At 49.3% G+C, this 21,786-nt stretch overlaps 1 protein-coding gene and 1 pseudogene across 1 annotated transcript; one reads left to right on the top strand and one right to left on the bottom strand.

The window, feature by feature from the left end:
- The window catches only part of LOC118934084 (small G protein signaling modulator 1-like), a 126,107-nt pseudogene extending 109,395 nt beyond the window's left edge, over positions 1 to 16,712 (top strand).
- Positions 16,713 to 16,805: 93 nt separating this feature from the next.
- LOC130680603 (2'-5'-oligoadenylate synthase 2-like) lies at positions 16,806 to 21,563 on the bottom strand. The gene is made up of 2 exons (XM_057491484.1): positions 21,354 to 21,563; positions 16,806 to 17,652 (listed from the first exon to the last, which is right to left on the bottom strand). Exons 1-2 carry the CDS (start codon positions 21,546 to 21,548, stop codon positions 17,308 to 17,310), a joined length of 540 nt encoding a protein of 179 aa, XP_057347467.1. The 5' UTR covers positions 21,549 to 21,563; the 3' UTR covers positions 16,806 to 17,307.
- Positions 21,564 to 21,786: the final 223 nt, after the last annotated feature.

The following is a 21,786-nucleotide window of genomic DNA, read 5'->3' as shown; positions in this document are numbered from 1 at the left end:
GGAAGGGGTCGGCTTTATTCACCTCTGATTCCCCACCATCTACCCCCAGGTTGGGCATGTGGGAGGCCCTCGGTAAATGTGTTGAATGAGTGGATGGATGAAGCATTTGCTCATCTTGTATACCATAAGCCCTTTTTATAGCCTAGCACATAGTAGGCACTAATCAAATTAACTGGATAAGTGAATGAATGAATAAGGAAGGAGAGAAGAGAAGGAAGGAAATGAGGAAGGACAGAAGCAGTTTTCTCATTTCAATATCTGCAAGGCTTAGAACTCTGCCTGGTACAGAGTAAGGGCTCAAGAAATATTTGAATGTGTGAATGAATGAATAAAAGAAGGCAGGAAGAGAGGGAAAAAATTGAAAGAAAGTGGCCTTCCTCACTTTTGTGTCTTCCCAGGGCCTAGCCGGTACCCCACACATAGTAGCTGTTCAGTGAAGGTCTGTTGGATGTTAACTCCATGAACGTTGAATGGCTGGTTTCAGGGCTCAGGGTCCTGGGCCAGAGCCATCCTCTTCCTGGTTGGGCTGGCCCTCCCCAGGGGTCCCCAGTACTCTGGCTGACCTTGCATCTGCCCTGGCAGGTGGACGAGCAGATTCATGCCTGCTACGCACAGACCATGTCAGAGTGGCTGGGCTGTGAGGCAATCGTGCGGCAGAGGGAGCGGGAGTCCCATGCGGCTGCCTTGGCCAAATGTTCATCAGGGGCCAGCCTGGACAGCCACCTACACCAGATGATGCACCGGGACTCTACCATCAGCAACGAGGTGATGGGCGCCTCCCCTCAGGAAGTAAAGTGGGCAGTGAAGGCAGGATCAACCCCATCAGGCAGTCATAGGAGCAGTGAGGGCTGGAGCTTTGGGACAGTCTCACCCCTAGCTTTTGGGTGGAACATGACTTTGGAGCCTGGGAGACCTGACTTTGAATTCCAGCATCATCATTTCCCAGCTCTGGGGCCTCAGGCAAGTACCTTTACCACTGGGACTCAGTGTCCTCATCTATAAAATGGGAATAACCCTTTGTATAGAGGAGGTTTGTGTGCAGCTCAAATGATACAGTGTGTAGAAAGCATCTAGCACAGTGCTAGGCTTTCCTTTATTCCATAAATACTTCTTGAGTACCTACCATGTGCCAGGCACTATCAGAAATGTTCTGGAAAGTCAGGAATGCTCCAGTGACCAAGTTAGACACATCTGTCTTCACAGAATGTCTAGGTTAACAGCAGGAGCTGACAAGAAAGCTAATTATCTTTACAGGGGGTGTATCTGTCATTGATTGCTGTAATAATACTGCATAACAAACAGCCACCAAAGGCAAACTGCCCATGAGTCTGTGGGTCAGCAGTGAAGTTTTGCTCTGAGCAGGGCTGGGTGGGCCCACTTGTGCCTGCTGTGAGCCCCTGGACAACGAAAAGATTTGTTGCTCTGGGCTGGGCTCTCTGACTTGTCTGAGGTGACTGGCTCTGCCCCAGTGTCTTACCCTCCAGCAGGCTAGCCTGGGCAGGTTATCATAGTGCAGCTCGCGAAAGAGAAAGCAGAAAGAACACGTTTAAGCCTCTGCCCTGGTGGGTGTGCTAACATCCGATTGGCCAAAGCAGGTCACACGGCCAAGCCTAGCCTCAGGGTAGGCAGGAACTAAACGTAATGGGGCAAACTACTGGGCCATTCATACAACCAGGTCCTCTGAGTTGAACCAAAATGAGCCAGAGGTCTCAAATACAGTGCAGTTAAGTGTGGGATTTTCCGGTTGCAGGGGAGGGAGTGGGGATCCTGCGGCTGGCATGGCCTCTGAGGAGGCTTGGGGAGCGGGGAGGGAGTGCCCCTGGCCCACTATCATTTAACACATGAAGCTGAGGCCCTGAGAGGGGACTTGCCAAGTCAGGAGTAGAGGTAAGAACTACGCTTGCTGACTCTCGGCCCAGCGGTCCCTTTTGGGCTGCGTGCAGGGGGTCTCTGCCAGGATGCAGCCTCACCCGCACTCCCTCCTGCCCCCTTGTCCCTCAGTCCTCTCCCAGCTGCAGTTCAGGCCACCAGAACATCCGCCTACAGAGTGACTCCAGCGGCAGCACACAGGTGAGCTTCAGCCGCCCTGCACCCACCCCCTTCCTCCCTGCTCCCCTCCCTCCAGGTGGGATTGGGTGTCCATCATCTGGTCGTTTATGGTTTGTCTGGTTTAGCTTTCTGTGCTAGCATTAAATACTGAGTTTTATGAACAAAACAGCAGTAGGCTCATAGACACTGAAAGCAACCGGTGGTTACCATGGGGGAGGGATTGCAGTGGGTGGGAGAAATAGATGAGGGGGATACAGGGGCCCCAAATCCCAATTGTAATATAAATTAGTCACAGGGATTAAAGTACAACATAGGGAATATTGTCAATAATTCTGCAACATCTTTCTATGTTGACAGACAGTAACTACACTAGTTGGGAGGAGCATCTAATAATGTCGGGAATTGTCAACTGTGTTGTATACCTGAAACCAATTTTTAAAAACTGAGTTTTTAGTTACACAAGTTATATATGAATCTACTCTCCCTGTTAAGAAAAAATTAAAATATTGCAGAGAAAGGTTAATTTGGCTTTGAGCACCCCTAATTCACACTGGCCTTCCCTAGAGGTAACACCGCTGTCATCAGTTTACAGTCTGTCTTTCCAGACTCTTCTGTGTGCCTTTGCAGACACAGAACTATGCAGACTATATGTAGAAGATGTATTTCGGTGACTGGTTGTCTTTAAAATTCCCACGTAAATGCCATAATTTGTTTTGTTTAACAGCTCTCCGTTTCATTCAGTGAAATGTTAACCAATCTGACTCAATATTAATGAAAAAAGCAAAGTGCAGAAAACATGCATACTATGTCACTTCTTGTGTGAAAAGAGGAAATATTAATTTGTATGTGCATTTGCATAATAATGGAGAATAAACCAGAAACCAATCAAAATGGTTCCCTAGAGTAGCGAGGGGAGGCAGCAGGCAAAGAAGCTACAGTTCCATGAATTCTAGTTTTGACTTTGGAATTAGGTAAATTTTTTTACATAACGTAAAGCAATTTAATCAACAAGAAAAGAAACAAACATTTGAAGCTAACAGTAATTCAAGTTGGTGGCATAACCATATAGAGAAGACATATTTCAGGTGACCTTGGAATATGGTCTTGCGCTGTTACCCACCATGGGATACGGCTGAAGATCAGAAAGAAGCACAAATAAGTCATTGAGGCATGTCCTAGAGACTTGTCCATAGTATTTCATATATATCTACTTTTGAACATTGATCCACAATTGTCCAACTGCATGGCTATAATGTGCTGTTTTTAGCCTGTTGCCTATGTTATTAACTAATTTTTTACTTTAAAAAACTGCACATAATTCTGTATCATGGAAAGTATTGTGTCCTCTGCCTTAATTCCTTAGTACTCCCTCCTCAGAGTCAGTTGAAATAGTTCCTTATTTTTTTCTGGATTATTCCTTGTATCTCTATGTATGCAGGTCCCTTTTTTATTTTTCACAAATGAGAGCATATATTACACCTTGTCCTGCTTCACTCTTTTTACTGGCTGTGTAATATTCCACTGCATGCATAGCCCATATCTGAAGCAATCCCCTGGTGGTGGATATGTAGTTTGCTGCTGGAAGCAGTGCCACAGTGGGTATCGTGGTCCATCTTTCTTTGTGTGCCTTGTCTTCAGGTATTTGAGTCTGTGGATGAGGTGGAGCAGGTAGAGGCAGAAGGCAGGTCGGAGGAGAAACAGCCCAAGATGCCTAATGGGAACCTGGTGAATGGCACCTGCTCCCCAGACTCTGGCCATCCTTCCTCCCACAACTTCTCTTCAGGCCTCTCGGAGCACTCAGAGCCCAGCCTGAGTACAGAAGACAGTGTCATGGAGACCCAGCGGAACGCTTCCCTGGGGCTTCGGCCCGGGGACAGCAGTGTGGATGATGGGCAGAGCAGCGAGGCCACCACTTCCCGGGATGAGGCTCCCCGTGAAGAGCTGGCCATGCAGGACAGCCTGGAGAGCGACCTTCTGGCCAATGAGAGCATGGATGAGTTCATGTCTGTCACTGGCAGCCTGGATGTGGCTCCACCAGAAAAGGAGGTCGCCATGATGGGGAGCTGGGGGGGGGCGGTGAGGTGCAGAAACACGGCCGGGTGGACAGTGAAGACAACCTCTCAGAAGAGCCTGAGATGGAAAGTCTCTTCCCCACCCTGGCTGCTCTGGCTGTGACCACGTCTGCCAACAGTGAGACATCCCCTGTGTCTTCCAGCGGTGTCACCTACTCCGTAAGTCACAAGGATTCTCCTCCACTCAGTTTTCTCATCTAACAGCCATGGAGGGTGGGAGTGTCCAAACAAACCTCAGTTAGGCAGAACAGTCTTCGGTTCATTGCTTTTTCTCCATCATGGAGGAGTCACAGCAGAAACCCATTTGGGAGGGAGAACAATATAGTGCTTGAAGAACCCAGACTTTGCAGTCCAGTAGCACTGGGTTCAGATCCCAGTTCAGGCATATGGATCCTCAGTTTCCTTCTCTGTCTAGGGCCTTCCTCCCTGAGCTCGTCTCAGAATCAGCGAGTCACACCCTCTGTGCCTGACACGCAGTGAGCACCCGGTCAGTAGCGGCCTTGATGGGGAGCATCTCCATTCACACCCAGGTCCGATGTCTTTTAAATGTTCAAGTGGGCTTCTCTGCCAAAAAGTCTTAAGACAAAGGACATTTACTGAAAGAGGGGTTTTCTGAGCCAGGCACCACATATCCATTTTCCTGGGAAGATTTTATTTCTATCAAAATGCTCATGGTTAAAGCGTCAAACACCCAGAGAAGCTGAGTGCAAACACCAGGAGCTGTCGCCCCTCCTGCCCGCCTTTCACTTCTTCCTGGTAACCGGGGGCATAACCAGCCTTAGACGAAGCTGAATGCTCTGCTCTTTCAGACCACCCAGGTGGTGGGAATCTGGGTTGTCAGCCTGCCTAAGTCACAAACCTGATGTGAGGCCATGAATTATGCAGGGAGATACGTTTTACACTTAATTTGGCGCCTATGTTCAAGACAGGCAGTTGTCCTCGAGACCGCAGGGTGTTAGTAGCTTTTTCCTTTTCCCTTGTGGGGGTGGGTGGGGGGGTGGCTCTGTGGAGTCCTGCCTCATGCAGGAAAATCTCCCATTAGATTCTTTGCTTTGGGGAAGAGAGGCCACAAAACCGTTAAGTCCAAGCTGAAATTTTCCTGATGGCAGCTTTCCCTCAAGGCAAAAACTAGCTTTGGTATTTTCTTGCCTTCCTGGGTTAATTTTTGGCCTTGAAATGCTCCTGACCGCTTCGTTGGGTCATTTCGTCGGGATTGTTGGGTCGAGGCATCAAGTCTAGCATGTTGCCAGGACTGCACTTCTGTTCAGTTCTTCCATTCTTCTTGTGTAGTTTTTGGCAGGGAGGGGGGCACTTGCAGCGACAGTTATAACCCTTAGTTTCTTCAGCTATAAGGTGGGGATAAGAAGTCTATGCACTTCGTAGGACTGTTTTTTATGAAAGGGAAAAAAAAGAATTTTCATCACATGAGGCAAAAGAGGCTTTCTCAGAAAACAACAAAAACAAAGTCCATCCCCTGAGTGATCCAGGTAGAAAACGACAGGAGAGGGCTCGGGGGAGGCGCAGTCTCTGGAAGGCAGCCTCTCTGCGGAGCTGGGGTGTGATTTCTTTCCTTCCCTGCTGGGCGCCTGCAGCCTGAGCGGCTGGACCAGTACACGGTGAACCTGCACCGCATCGAGAAGGACATGCAGAGGTGTGACCGCAGCTACTGGTACTTCACTCCTGCCAACCTGGAGAAGCTGTGCAGCGTCATGTGCAGGTTGGGGGGCTGTGGGGAGAGTGGGGGGGCAGAGGTGGGGGCTACGGGGCGCCCAACTGGCACTGCAGCCTCTGCAGCTGGCACTGTGCCCCCCGAGGATCTTCTTCCAGCCCACATTGGCAATAACCCAACAGTCGTGGTGCTGGTGATAATAGAGAACATTAGTTAAGCATTTACTGTATACCTGGCCCTGGCCTGAGCCCTTTGCTGACATCATTTCTCTTAGATCACAGGTGTATGACGTAAGCATTATCCATTTTACAGGGAAGGAAATGGAGGCCCAGAGGGTAGGCATTGCTCAGAGGCCCCCAGTGGGGCAGTGGCTGAGCTGTGAGGAGGACACACATCCATTGTCTCCCAGGCTCTAGAATCTGGGCTTTATTTCTTTAAGCCAAAATCGGGGGCTGCTTATCACTTCCATTAAATATTAAATATTGTAGTTCTTAAAATATGAAAGCAACCCATGCTTTTTAAAAATCTAAATCAACCAAGGTAATCAGAATTTCATAAGACATAAAGAGAAACTTCTTCCATATGCCATCATCAATGCCACTCATCTGTAAGAAAACACTGCTACTAACAATTTAGTGAATATCCTCCCAAGCCATGTTATATATGATATATAATAACATAAGAGATAGTATATTGTAAGACAGTTATAATATTGTATAATATGGATGCATACATGTTTTAATGTTTTTAAAAATGTTTTACCTATGAGGGATTATACTATAAACAATTTGCCTACAACTTGCTTTTTACACTCAACAGTATATCCTGGACCTCTTTCCATGCTACTCTAACTCAGGAGTTCACACACTACTACTACAGCCACAGGCCAAATCTGGCCCTTCACTTGTTTTTATAAATAAAGTTTTATTAGAACTCAGCCATGCCCATTTGTTTGTATATTATCTATGATTGCTTCTACAGAGTTGAGTAGCTGAAACAGAGTATATGGCCTACAAATTTGAAAATAATTATTATCTGGACCTTTCAGAAAAGGTTTGCCGACCCCTACTCTAACTCATTCTCACTCATAAGCACCATCTCTTAACTATTCTGTCTTACAGCCTCCCAAGCAATTGCTACCTATTGAAATTTCATTCAGTAGGTACAAATGTGATTAATTTTAACATAGTATGTTGCATTAAAATGGAAAAGTTTTGGGGGTGAAGGAAGGGTAGTCTGACTTCTGCTTGTTAGGGCATCAGGAGAAATCAGGGAAAGCATAGACGTGGTGACCTTTGAGATGGACTTGGGCAAAATCAGGAGAAACTGAAGACCATTTGACGTGTGAATTAGGAACACACACCCTGGGGTTAGGTCACCTGAGTTCAAATCCAGCCTCTACCATTTATTATCAGATATATGGCTTTGTACATGTCACTTACCTCTGTGTGCCTCAGTCTCCTCATCTGTGAAATGGTATGATAATAGTACCTTTTTTGTGGGATGATTTTGAGAATTTAATGATGCAACGCATGTATAGTGGGCAGAGCATACAGTAATTGCTCAGGAAATATTAGTTGTTATCACTGAGGGGCAGATTGGAATTCCAGACAGAGGGAACTGCTAGGGCAAAAGCACAGGTACAAAGGTAAATACGTTAGTGTGGCGGGAGAGGAAGGAGTCCTGGGAACTGATGGTGAGGGTGGGACAAAGGATCGGGAGGAGACATGAGTGCCTTGCACCCCCAGTCAAGGAGTTTGGACGTTGTCCTGTCGTGCAGTGGGAGCCCGTGAAGGCTTCTGAGCATGCAGCGGCCTCCTTGAACTGGGCTTTTGAAGGTCATTCTGGTGGCTGAGCACAGGATGTCTGAAGACAGTGTGACTTGGGGTGGGGAAGCAGGCAGGAGTTGAGGGGGTGGTCCAGGTGAGGGATGGGGGCTGACCGAGGGAGGGGTGGATCGGAGAGGCAGGTTGTGGGTGCCATTGCTGTGCCCCTTGTGTCTCTTTTGTAGCTACATCTGGCAGCACATTGAGGTCGGCTATGTCCAGGGCATGTGTGACCTCCTGGCTCCACTGCTGGTCATTCTGGATGATGGTGAGTGTGTCCTTCCTGCCCCAGGGCAGGGGGTGCAGTTTCCTTCCCAGCGCAGAGGAGGTGTGTTAGCTCCCTTGTGACTCCATGGAATGGGTCAGTGCAGGTGCTCAGAAGACCTGTTGGTGAATCACCAGGGTCCTAGTGAAATAACAAGCCCTCTTACTCTAGGTTAGGTGACACTTATTGCCGGGTGCCCAACACCCAGCCAGGCCTTGGCTAGCCATTGCTTATTGCCGGGTGCCCAGCACCCAGCCAGGCCTTGGCTAACCATTGCTTATTGCCGGGTGCCCAACACCCAGCCAGGCCTTTGCTCGCCATTGCTTGTACAACCATGAATGAGAACAAAGAACCAGGCTCAGAGGGCTTCACTCTTGAATTATACCAAACAGTTAAAGAAGAATCAATACCAATTTTTCACAAACTCTTCCAAAAAATAGAATAGGAGGGAACACTTACCAACTCATTGTAGGAGGCCAGAGTTATCCCAGGAATGCAAGGCTGTTTCAAAACATGAAAATCAATTGATGTAATTCACCGTATTAGTAGAATAAAGGACAAAACCCACATGATCATCCCAATTGACAAAGAAATGGCATTTGACAAATTCCACACCCTTTCATGATGGAAACACTCCATGAACTAGGAATAGAAGGAAATTTCCTCAACACGATAAAAGGCACCAGTGAAAAACCTACAGCTAGTTCATATTCAGGGGTCACAGACTTTCCCACTAAGATCAGGAGTAAGACAAGGATGTCCGCTTTTGTCGCACAAGGTTCTAGCCAGGGCAGTTGAGGAGAAAGAAAGAAAAAATACCTAGATTGGAAAAGAAGTAAAACTATCTTTATTTGTGTTTGTACATAGAAAATTTAGGAATAAAAAAACTATAGCTGATAAACAAATTCAAGATTGCAAGATGTAAGATCTGTATTATGAAAGCCAACTGTGTTTCTGTATACTTGGACGAGCAATCCCAGAGCAAAATTAGGAAAGCAATTCTTTTTCAGTAGCATCTAAAAGAAGAATATACTTATGAATGAATTTTAACAGAAGTGCAAGATGTGTATACCCTAACCACAAGACATTGTTGTAAGAAATAAAACATCTAAATAAGTGGAAAGACATCTCATGTTGATGGATCGAAAGACCTACTATTGTTTAAATTGTAATACTCTTTAAATTCATCTAGACTTTATGCAGCTCCTATCAAAATCCCAGTTGCATTTTTTTTTGCAAAAATTGGCAGGCTGACCTTAAAATTCACATGGAAGTTCAAGTGACCAAGAATAGCAAAATCAATTTTGAAAAAGAGGAGAATGTTAGAGGACACATATTTTTCAATTTCAAAACTTAACTACAAAGTTATAGTAACATGTTGTCCTGGGTGGGTTCCTGGAACAGAACAAGGGACATTAGGTTAAAACAAGAACACTGTGGACTTTAGTTAATAATGTATGCCCAGTGGGTCACCACTGGTGACAGGTGTGCCACACTAATGTAAGGTGGCCGTTACATTAGTACATCAGTTAGTAGGTCACTCTGGGAGCTCGGGTTCTACGGGCAGTGACAGAGTTGACAGTCTCCCGTGCTCTTTCCCCAGAGGCCCTCGCTTTCAGCTGCTTCACGGAGCTCATGAAGAGGATGAACCAGAACTTTCCCCATGGGGGCGCCATGGACACGCACTTTGCCAACATGAGGTCGCTAATCCAGGTATGACCCAGTCCTTTTCTGTGACATAACTACTCCAGCTCGGCCCAGCGGAGCTCAGATGAGCTGAATAGCCAAGCCTTGTTCAACTCGACTCAGTAACTCAATCCTACTTCATTCAGATCAACCAACTCAGCAACTCAAATCAGCTCTGGCAGGTTCAGGGTCACTGGGCATTCCCTGGGTCCAGTGCTGTGGCCGCAACCATGACAGACATGGTCGTCACTCTTAAAAAAGTTGGTTGTTTGTATTGGGCCTTTTCCTCAAAGTAACATTTGGGTATATTTCACACACACACACAGACACAGACACACACACACACACACACACACACACACACACAGTTTCATTGAGATTTAATTCATATGCCATAAAATTCACCTTTTTAAAAGTGTACAATAAAGTGGTTTTTAGAATATTCACAGTTGTAAAACTATCATCACTAATTTCAGAATGTTTTCATCACCCCCAAAAAAGCCCCATGCCCTGTAACATCACTTTCTCTCCCAGCTCCTGGCAACCACTAGTCCACTTTCTGACTGTAGATATCCCTATTCTGGACATTTCCTGTCAATATGTGGCCTTCTGTGACTGGCTTGTCTCACTCAGCATCATGCTCTCAAGGTTCAGCCATGTTGGAGCGTGTGTCACTGTGTCCTTCCTTTTTATTGCCAGTGATACTCCATTGCGTGGACAGACCACCTGTCATTGATCCTTTTGTCCACTGATGGACATTTGGGCTGTTTCCACTTTTTGGCTATTGTGACTCGTGCTGCTGTGCACGTGATGCTCAGGCTTTTATGGGGCCCTGTCTCCTCACTTCTGTTGGGGCTCGCCCTAGGAGTGGGGTTGCAGCTGCACATTTCACCTTCCCACCAGAACACGAGAGGGTTCCGATTTCTCTACATCCTCCCTGGCACCTTGTTGTCTGTCATTGCCCTTATAGCCGTCCTTGTGGATGTAAGCTGTACCTCTTTATGGTTTTGATTTGCATTCTCCTAATGAGTAAATGAGGCTGAGTATCTCTCATGTGCTTATTGGCCATGTGCATATTTTCTTTGGAGAAACATTGGGGTTAGGGTGACGTAGCTCATTTCCACTTCAAATCCTTGGTCTGTTTTTTAACTCCACCTGGTTGTCAGGGACTGTATTGTGCCCAGTTCAGGATGTACCGTCATTTAGTCAGCTGTCCCCTGTGGTCCAGCGTCTTCCCAGGAGGCTGATGACTGCCTTTCCCCCCACTGACAGATCCTGGACTCGGAGCTCTTTGAGCTGATGCATCAGAACGGGGACTACACTCACTTCTACTTCTGCTACCGCTGGTTCCTGCTGGATTTCAAGCGAGGTGCGGACTTCAGCCTGGGGCCTTGTTCACCTCAGGGGAAAAGCTACTGTGCAGGGAGTGGCGAGTGCCGGGCAAAGCCAGAGGCAGAGAGTGCCACTCATTCACTGAGGTGTGATCATTGGCTCCCCTACTTTCTCGTGCAGCCACACTATGCAGGAGACGTTACAATCCCCATTTTACAGCCGAGGAAACTCGGGCTGAGAATAATTAAATCCAGAGCTAGGCGCAGTGGGGCCAGGATCTGAGCCCGCCTCTGTCTGCCCCTTGAGCCCAGTTCTCCCGTTCTGTTGGGCTGATCATCAGATACTGAGAACTCTGAAGCCCATGGGACATGTTCCACAAGTGGCTTAGAAATGATGTATAACATAGGACACTGCTGTTGTGCAAATTTAGGATGGTGCTAGTTTTAACATCTAACCTGTATGGAGGTGCTTACTAAGTCGCAGGCACTGTGCTGAGCTGTGTGCTCTCTCTCCATTCCTTTACCGTTACTGGCATCACCCCATTTAAAGGTAAGGCAAGAGAGAGGCTTGCGGAGAGAAATAACTAGCCTGAGTCCCCCTTGCTGGCATGTGATGGAGCTGGGGTCAGGCCGAGTTCGTTGGACAGTGGAGGCCTTGCTCTTCATCACTGCTCTCTATCTCTTTTTTAAACCCAGAGGCAGCCATCAGCTCTGCCTATGTGCAGGGGGAGCAGACATAGCCCTATGGAAGCTAGGGGAGAAGGGAGGGTGTAGGGAGAGAGAGAAGGGGACAGTGGTCAAGGGGCAGGGCAGGAAGGGTCAGTGTAAACTGCACATGCTCAGTTCCTCCACTTCCAGAATGTCCCAGCTGGAAACTTACAACCCACCTCATTGCGTAGCCTGTTCTACAGATGGGGAAAATGGAGGCTTCTGATGGGCAGATTGCAGAGTCCTGGTCTCCCGCCTCCTTGCTGTCTGCTGCCCCACGACAGAAACTCAGAGCACAGCTGGCCTGGGATTTTCCCGGGGGGCCAGGCTGCACCCGAGCTCTGTGGCTGACTACCTCCCCATGTGTGTGCATGTTGGTGTCTTGGCAGAACTCGTCTATGACGATGTCTTCTCCGTCTGGGAGACCATCTGGGCAGCCAAACACGTCTCGTCCGCCCACTACGTCCTGTTCATCGCGCTGGCTCTGGTGGAGGTCTACCGTGACATCATCCTGGAGAACAACATGGATTTCACAGACATCATCAAATTCTTTAATGGTACCCTCATGACCAGGCTGTCATCTAGGGGTGCGGGCTTCCTGGGGCATCAGAGGAGGGGACTCACTGAGACTGACGCACAGTGAAGGGGATGGAGGGCGTTCTGCCCGCTTCTTGTGAACCTTTCCAGGTGGATGAGTTGACATCTGTAATGCTGAGAATGCATTGTTCTCAGGCATCTGGCTGAAAGCAGGTCCTTGAGATCTGGGTGTTGAAATCAGGCTTGGGGCAAACCCTGGCTCTGCCACTAAGCAGCTGTGCCCTTGGACGGGTCATTTCCTTTCCTCTAAGCATTTGCTTCCTCCTCTGAGAAGTGGGGTGAGAGTGCCCCTGCTCCTGAGGGCTGATAAGAAAAGCGGGTACAGGGAGGTAGGCAACTGGAAACAGGCACAGGCTGTGAGATTAGATAGGTATGGATTCTGGCCCCAGCCTTGCTGCTCAGGAGCTGTGTGCCCTTGGGCAAGTGACTGCATGTCTCTGGGCTTCAGATTCCTTGGGGATAAAACGGTTCTAATCTCTCCCTCACCTAGATGTCAAGAGGATTAAATGAGGCAACGTGGATAAAGCCCACCACATGGTACCTAGTTCGCATGAGGGGCCCCATAGCTGGAGGCTGTTGCTACTATTGTCTCCACTTACTTTTTTTTTAACTAAAGAAGGTTTTTGAAAAGGCAAAAGCAGAAAAAGTCACCTGTCACCTCACTGCAGGAACATTATTATTCTCTTTTAAATAAGCTTTTTATTTTAGAATAAATGTATATTTACAGAAAAGTTGCAAAGTTAGTACAGAGAGTTCCTGATACCTGTGCCCAGCTGCCCCTACTGTCACGATGTCACCTGATCCTTGCACACTTGTCACAACTAAGAAATTAACATTGGTGCATTACTATTAATGTAAAGCTACAGACATAATTTGATTTCACGCAGTTTTTAACTATTGTCCTTTTTCCATACAGGAAACCACATTGCACTTAGTAGGGTCAGTTTAAAAAAGTTTTGTTTCCATCCAGTCTTTTCTACATACAAATACAGTCTATTTGTTACCATCCCAGAATCCAGTTCTATCTGATATTTTTCCACTTAATATTTGAATAACTGTCTTCCATGTGATCATTTTTTTAAATATACCCCAAGTGATTGTCCATGACACACTGAACCATCCCTGTTGTTGGGGACCTGGGTTGTTGCAGTTTGAGGCTGTGACCGACATACCAAAGCAATTACTGTCTGAGTGGAGGGCTTCTCAAACTTTCTCAGTTCACGGTACCCCTGGTGTCTATAAAATTTTCTCAACAAACACAAGCCAAAAGTTCCACCCAGCCTGTAGTTAGGTCCAGACAGACCATTTAGTAACTATATCCTAACAGCTTAGCGGCCATTTGAGAATATGATACACCTAACTCAAAAAAACAATATTCTTCTAAATGATTTTTTTTTAAATACATACAATAAAATGCACAAATCTTAGTGTACAGCTTGATGAATTCTGACATGTGTACACTCATAACCATCATCCAGATCAAGATATCAAACATTCTCACTCATTTTTTTTCCCCTTCAACTCTTTTGCCCACCTCTCCACCCGCTTGCCCGTGGCAACCACCAGTCTGTTCTTTCTGCTTATGAGTCTAATGAAAACAACACTTTTATTTCATTGTTAAATGAGTGCAGTTACTAACAGGACATGTGTGCCTGCTGGGCTTTGCACAGCTTGTCAGACCCTGGAATCAGGGCAGATCCCCCTTTCCCACAGCAATTGTTACAAAGTACTTGCTTTTTATCTGAGCAACCCGCGAGGAAAACCTAGCTTTGCAAAGACACAAAGTCGTGGATAGGAATGTAGTACAGTTTGTGAACTCATTCTACCAGCTTGTGTGGCGTTCAGCGGATGTGCAGGGTTGCTGTGTTTCCCTCAAAATAGCCATCAGTTCACAGGGACCCAGTTTGGGGACCTGGTCTTTGTCCTTTTCTCTCCTACTAAATGATTTCTTCATGATAAACGTCTAGGTCTAGGATTAATTCTGTTTTAACATATGATCATTTTGTGCAGCTGTTGATAGTTATTTTTGCTTTCTCCTCCACCCCCCTCCTCTCCTTCCATTTTCCCCTCCTTTCATATGTTTAGGCATTTACTGTGTGCCCAGCATTGCTTTCTTAGAAAGTACCCAGTCCTTGTGCTTTTAGGAGATGGGAAGGCCAGGCGTGTTTTAGGCACATCACAAACCAGCATCGCCTTGTGAAGTGGGCACTGTTACAATCCCCACCGTGCAGATGAGGAGGCTGGGGTCCAGAGATACAGGTCTGCCCCAGGGCGCCTGCTCCCAGAGCCTCTCTGGGGAGATGCCAGGTGGTGATGAGGGGGATGCCCCGAGGCCCTGCCAGGAGCCGGGTGTATGTCCCCAGGACGCAGTCAGAAGGAGGCTCATGAGATCTTGCCTTCTGCTCTTTCAGAAATGGCCGAGCGACACAACACCAAGCAGATCCTGAAGCTGGCCCGGGACCTCGTGTACAAGGTGCAGACTCTGATCGAGAACCAGTGAGGACCACCAAGCCCAGGCAGCGTCCGCCACCCGCCTGTCCTGCCCGCCTTTCCTCCTGGCCGCCTCGGGAGCCAGGGCCTGGGGTCTGTTCGTGAGCGGGGGCTTCTGTGCAAAGAGAAACCATCCCGACTTTGGCCGCGGGGCAGGTGGGATCGAGGGGTTGCCCCTTCAGTTCAGCCTTACGTTCTCCTGTTTGACCAAAGATCGCCCAAGCCTGGATTTCTCCCTTGCGGGAGTTGGGGTTGGTGGTGACAGAGGGAACAGCTTTGCTTGTGGCCCCCAGATGGCCTCTCTCTTCTCCCCCACCCCTCCAGACGGTCTTGTCAGCTGAGACTCTATGAGGGGATTTTTTGGAAATCGATGTAGGAGAGCCCTGTGGGGCTACCTCTGTACGCTGAAAGGGGCCTTTGGAGGTATTCTAGAACATGGTAGAAGATTGGCATAGAGAAGTTTCTGCCCTCAGCATTATTATTGCCGTTTGGGCTGAGCAGTTCCTTTTTGATGGGGGCTCCTCTGGGTGTTGTAGGATGCCGAGCAGCATCTCTGGCCTCCCCCCACCCCCAGGTACCAGGAGCACCCTCTCCCCACGCCAATTGTGACATCCCAGAATGTCTCCGGACATTGCCAAATGTCCCCATTTGAGAGCCACTGGCCTAGAGGAGGGGCTGCACATGGATCTCCCTCCCCGCTTACTTTATACCTCAGCCACCTGTGTCCTGAGGCTTCCTCCTATTTAGAAAAGGCACACGGGGCTCCCTGGATCTACTTGGGGTCCACGATCCCATTTGTTGTACTCTCTCATTTTTTTCCCCTCTGCCTGACCCCAGGAGAGACCTCTTTCCTTCTTTTCGAGAAAGGCGTCTTCCTGCAAGGGTGATGGAACCCGAGAAGCGTCCCAAGGCTTCCCTGGGTCCTGCCCGAGCCCCTGGGTGAGGCAGAGTCCACATCCCCGTCTCTTTTCCTCGGGAAGACCCCTCTTCTCCTTCCGCACGTGGGTCTGGGGCTCCGGAAGCCCGGAAGATGTGTGTTGGCGAGGGCTGCTTTCAGGGAGGCTGGCTTCCCTAAGCGCCCTTGCTCACTCAGGACAGAGGAGAAAAGGGAAGGCAGAGGCCGGCCGGAGCAGAGCGAGGCGTGTGTTTTCCTTGAGAAACATCCGCTGACAGCGGGCGCCAGGGGCACGGCTAGGTCTGGGAGAGTTCCCCTCCACGTCCTCGCACAGAGGGTCGCCGGTCCACCCTGCCCACCTGTGCCCCGCGTAGGGCAGTGCTGCCAGCTTCGCTGTTCTGACAATGCACCGGGATCGCGAGAACCGGAGAGTCCGGGAGGAATGCTCTTCCCGGGCAGGGCGGGCCGGGTTTTGGAGAGGGGAGGACACTCATAGCACACTGATGCGCTCACAGAGAGGGCGTGTTAGTCCTCCTGCCCGGAACTGGGACCGAGATGACCCTCCCTGCGCGCTTGGGGAGGTGCTTCCTCTGGTCACACGCCTCCATCTGAATCCCCAACTTCCAGGTGGGGCCTCCCAGGCGTGGCGGATGGAGTCCAGGTGGATGGAGCCCTTGCTTCCCAAGCGTTTCTGTGGGAAGTTGCACCCCCTTGCCCTGGCCCCCCAGCTTGCCAAGATGAGAGAAAAAAGTGCACAATTCCCTCCAGATACTTTATTTTGCCACTCAGCTGTTCATTACAGAAGATGTTGTTTTAGCAAGACCCAGGTCCTAGACCTTCTAATTCTTATTTATTTTTTTGACAGACTAGTCACAAAGTAGAGCACAAGATCTCTCCTCCGCTCCCTTTGGTGGTGTTCCAGAGAAGCATCTGTGGTTGTAATTTGGAGTAACTCATATTTATTCGGCTCACTCTGCTTACTCTGTCCTTGTGTCCTGGAACCACACGTGCGGGAGTCATTCTGCCTGTGGAGTGCCCTCCTTTTCTCAGTGTTGCCAACATATCTTATAATTGTTTACTGAAGAGTTGGGTCTATATAGAAAATATATATATAAATGTATGAACCTGGGTTGTTTTTGGTATTTGTGTTTGGGTAATTTTTTTGAATTGGAAAGAAAGAAATGTTTGCTTCTGCAGAGTGTGTCCTCCCAACCCCACTCCAGAGGGGAGAGACACCCAGATGGGGATAGATTCTCATGACAGCCTCCTGGTCCTTCCCCCAGAAAGCCCAGGGCAGGTGAATCACTCCCTCTTCCTCATCAAGCCTCCTTTCGCCTCCTTCCTTTGTGTCCCTTGCTTCTGCCCCCTGCTGGTGGTGCTGAGCAGGTACAGTAAGATTCCTCGCCATTCTTGGAGGCCACACAGGCTTGGCGGGATGCAGGCCTGAGAGGGCAGAGAAAACCTGACCTGATAGAAAACCCTGCAGGATATCCACCGTGAATGCTGGCATCGTTTCTCAGGGACACGCTTCCAACCTGCGTGTCTCGTAGGCCTGCTAATGAATCCGTGCTTTCCCTTGCGACAGAGAAAGATGAAGGCAAGTCACGGACCCGGTATCTGGGTCCTCTTCTTCTGGGTGGCATTGTCTCCTGCTTCCCTGGGATGGTGGCGCTTGAGACCTTGGGGGACTGCTGGGTACCGCCCACCTCCCAAAAAGGTTCACATGAAGAATAATGAATCATGACCCCAGCAAAGTGAAGCCGGGTTGCTGGAATTATGTTGGAGGGAAGCAGATGGAGAAAAGGAGGGGCTGGGTGGGAGGCGCCTGGTTCTCTGGATCTGGGTCAGTAGGAAGTTCCTCATTGTCTCATCCTCCAAGTTGTCATTGACTGTCCAGAAGATGCAGAGCTGCTGGTATTTTGTGATCAACTCCAGGACCGTACAGAAACCTTCAGCGGTGTTAAAATTCACTGTGCCGCTGCCGTGCTCCCAGGCATAGATGGTGAGCAGCTCCAGGGTGTACTTTGGGGGTAGATTCACCTTCTGCTTTAATTTCCTTTCACACTGAAGGGAGAGTGGGAACATCAGACGATACTGGTTAGAGGAAGGAGGCTCCACCAGCCCCCTGAGAGCTGCAGAGACAGTGCATTCCTGACTGCGGGTGCTGCAGCAGGACCACTGGCCCATGAGGTGCCATGCTGGTGGGGCTGGTCGGCTGGCGGAGGTCTGAGCAGTGCACGTCTGCAGGGACTCAATCAGCAGCTTGTACGCAGCACATGCGGGTTTCTAGGAAGCTATATATGACCTCCTAGAGTTGTACTATAGCCACCATTTAACAAAAATCCACCATGTGCTAATTGTGGGGCCATTACCTATGCCATTTCTAATCCTCTGCAACCCTATAAGCTGGCATGGATGGCTGTCTTAGATGAAGATGGAGGTTGGGAGTGAAGTGGCTTCTCAAGGTCACATGATAGCTCTGAGCCCTGCAGTGCTCAGGGGCTGGGTGTCAAGCTATTTCTCTGATTTTCTGGGATGGAAACCACAGGGCTCACCCTCCAGCACAGGCTTCAGGGAGCTGGACACAGAAAGGAGACCACTCGGGAAAGAACTGGTATTGTGCCAGATGTTTGCTGCCATGAAAATATGCAGAAACTACCCTGTGTGTAAGACAGTTGATGGAAGCAGATATAGAAAATGCAGTCCCTGATCTCACCTGTAGCTTTGACTGCCTTCCCGGAGATGCATCTGTGTCTGTTAATTAGGGACACTGAGCAGCAGGTGAGCCATGCTGGCGATTTATAGACATGCAAATCCCAGCTCTGTCTGTCCTTTGTAGCCAGGATAGCTTGGATCCCTGCAGATTCACCGGGTGTCAGAGCAAAGGCAAAATAAACCACATGCAGCAGCTTGGATGGTAGGAGGTGCTCTATGCCTGACCCAGCCTCATGGAGTTAGTGATGGGAAACCTACAGACACTCAGTGAGGATAAAATGAGAGTTCCTGTGGCCAGGAGTCTCACCTGGCCCTGGTTGACTAGCCTACTGCACACCTGTGGGCAATTTGACTCTATAAAAAGAGCTCCGCCCAGTGCTGTGCGCATGACAGGGTGGCAGGGCTGCCAGGCTGCAGGAGAGCAGAGGCTGGAGTGGTGGCAGCACCGAGGACAGAGGCCCAGAGGATGGCTGTGTGGGACGACTGTACGGACAGAGGAGCCCAGAGGCAGAGACTGGCTTGCTGCCTGCAGACTTGCTCTGAGTGAATGGGATTCTAGTGACTGACCTGCCACCTGGAAATAAACCTGGGTATAAATAACCCTTTCACCCCAAGAACGTTTTGCTGTCAATTTCTTTGGTCACACTGAATCCATAGCAAACTTGCCCGGGGCTGAAACCCGTTGGCAAGACAATTGGCGAAAGTCGGCAGGGTTCAGTGTTGACCAAGGAAAAAGACAGGCTGTCCTTATGGGAGGGGTGCTCCAGCGGGCTGCCCCTGTGAATGGGGAGACAGTGGATTGTTCCCCAATGGGTATGTGGTCTGAGGTGGCTTGCCTCCTAGAGGACTGGGCCCCACTCCAGGACTGGAGGCAAGTGGTGGTGACACCTGAGGCAGTAGGGGTGGCCCTTAGTATAGTAAGCAGATCCTTTGAGAAGCAGAGTGCCCAGGAGGCAGTGGGGACTGTGGGTTGGCTGCTTCTCACAGTATTAGAAAAGTCTACAGAGGAGACCCGAGAAATGGTGGCGAGCTGCAAACTTCAGTAGATTCCCTGAGGAGGGAAGTGGCATTGTTGCAAGAGGCAGCACAATAATGCGAGCTGCAGACTTCTGGGCATGCCCTGGGGAGGGAAACGGCATTGATGCCGGAGGAGGCGGCATGAGAGCGCCGGCAGCAAGGTGCCATTGAAGATGAGACAGCAGCGCTGCCAGGTGTTCTGAAGGAGGAAGGGGCCATCAAGGAAAAGGCTGACAAACTCCTGAGGGAAGCACAGGCGGAGGTGGCACGAGAACCTCATCTGCGAAGCATTGAGCTGAAGGTAAGAGACCTTCTGAAAACTGAGCTGGCATTGTTGTGAGGCACAGTAGCAGAGGAGGCACTCGGGGGAAGGGAGAGAAAGGTGCCATCAGCCCCAGAAATGGAGGAGCTGGGGAAGGATGAAGGGGTGGTGCTGGAGGCACTGGCCCCTCCTGTATTGAAAGCACGCCCAGTGGTTGTAAAGAAAATAAAGACTCAGCAGCTGGAAGTTCCCCAAGGAGAGGAGCGGCCCCCTCCCCAGGTTGTGGAGCACTCCATGGCCCGCCCCTGTACTTAGGCTGAGCTGGTGGATTTGGGTCCCCCGGTTTAGGCAGAAGCCCTCGGAGTCAATATCAGCTTGGCCCCTGCGTCTGTGGTACTTAGGGGTGGATGGAAGTGTTCTGTCGGGATCAGAGATGGGAAAGCTGTCTTCCCTGACAGTGCAGCCTGCCTTAAGGCAGCGATTACAAAATGCACATCAGACCCCAGGGAGTCACTCCCTCCTCAATTGGCTTATGGTTGCCCTTCGTGCTGTGTGGCCCAATCCGGGTGATCTGCCATCCTCTCCTGTTAGATGGCAGACATATGCTGAGCTCCAACAGGTGCTACGAGAGCTAGGCATAAGAAATGCCATCTATAGTCCAGAGAATTATAACCCAGATGAAGAGATTTTCACTACTGGGATGAGAAATACTGTACTTCAAACGGCTCCTACATCCCTCTTTGGGTCTCTAGTGGCCATTCTTTCCCCTCACTTAGGGCAGCCCATGAGCGAGGTGACATGTACAGTAGCAGACTTAGGAGAGGCAGAAGCAACGAGAATCCAGAAAGAAGTAAGACCTGCTACTCACAAGAAGAATTTACAGGGCCCCGTGAGGGTTACAAGGACCCAGATGTGGGTTGATTTGATAAGGGCAGGAGCAGATGGGAGGAAATGAGACAGGAAGCCAAATAGGATCTTACTGGAGCTATGGCAACAGCCGAAACCAGAGCAGCAATTGCAGCCATTAAGACCAAAGAGGCAGAGGTCAGAGACAGAGCCTCGAGTCCAGCCTGTGTGTCTGCAGGACTTTTTGCTGGAGAGGCTGGAGAACAATGTTCGAGCTCCCTTGCACAGGGACCATTGCAGAGGACTAAGGGCACAGAGATTGAGAGGAGAGAATCCTGGAGGGGTGGAGTGTGGATAAAATGAGAGTTCCTGTGGCCAGGATTCTCACCTGGCCCTGGTTGACTAGCCCACTGCACACCTGTGGGCAATTTGACTATAAAAAGAGCTCCACCCAGTGCTCTGGGCATGACATGGTGGCAGGGCTGCAAGGCTGCAGGATTGCAGAGCAGAGGCTGGAGTGGTGGCAGCACCGAGGACAGAGGCCCAGAGGATGGCTGTGAGGGACGACTGTATGGACAGAGGGGCCCAGAGGCAGAGACTGGCTTGCTGCCTGCAGACTCTCTGAGTGAATGGGATTCTAGTGACTGACTTGCCACCTGGAAATAAACCTGGGTATAACCCTTTCACCCCAAGAACGTTTTGCTGTCAATTTCTTTGGTCACACTGAATCCATAGCGAACTTGCCTGGGGCTGAAACCCATTGGCAAGACACTCGGGATTAAGGAGTGGGAAGATGCCTAGAGTGGCTCAGCCCCCAGCATGGGAGAACATGGGCACGCGGAGTCCTTGACTTGCCAGTTTAATGTGACAGTTAATGGTCACTGGTAACACAGTAACCAGACGGCTGGAATAAGGCCTGTCATACCTGTCTGTACCTGTGCTTCACCAGGCGAATTAAATCCTTCAGTTTTGTGGGCCGGGAAAGAACAAAGTTGTGCTGCAGCTCCGTGAAGCAGGTAGAAAATTCTGCCCCCAGGGCATCTGAGGAGCTATACAGATCAATGGGCTCAGAATAGACACTGGGGCTGGGGGCAGTGTGAGAATTCTTGTGGCCTAGCATGGGGGGGATATTTACGTTACGCCTTAATATGTATAGATGGTAAGGTTTTGAAACATCTTTAACAAATATAACTAATCCTGGGAAATTAAACTCTATTAGTGTGATTCGATTACCAGTGTCTAAGATATTGGGAGCATCTCCAGAGTAATGAGATTTTTTTTTTAATTATATGGTCTAGATGAGTATAGGTGGTATTAGTTCAGTATTATCTAGATTTGCACTGTCCCATATGGTAGCC

This window comes from Manis pentadactyla, chromosome 14, assembly GCF_030020395.1.
Source record: "Manis pentadactyla isolate mManPen7 chromosome 14, mManPen7.hap1, whole genome shotgun sequence".
In the NCBI taxonomy this organism is placed as follows: domain Eukaryota; kingdom Metazoa; phylum Chordata; class Mammalia; order Pholidota; family Manidae; genus Manis; species Manis pentadactyla.
Note: the sequence above shows the minus strand (reverse complement) of the source record. Positions and strands in the feature narration are given on the sequence as shown.

What these genes read in the sequence shown, in the direction of transcription:
- LOC130680603 (XM_057491484.1), bottom strand. Translation starts at nt 21,548, where the DNA reads ATGCTAGGCCACAAGAATTCTCACACTGCCCCCAGCCCCAGTGTCTAT. An exon ending in TGAAGCACAGGTACAGACAG is followed by an intron (nt 17,653 to 21,353) that starts GTATGACAGGCC and finishes CTCTCCCTTCAG; the next exon opens with TGTGAAAGGAAATTAAAGCA.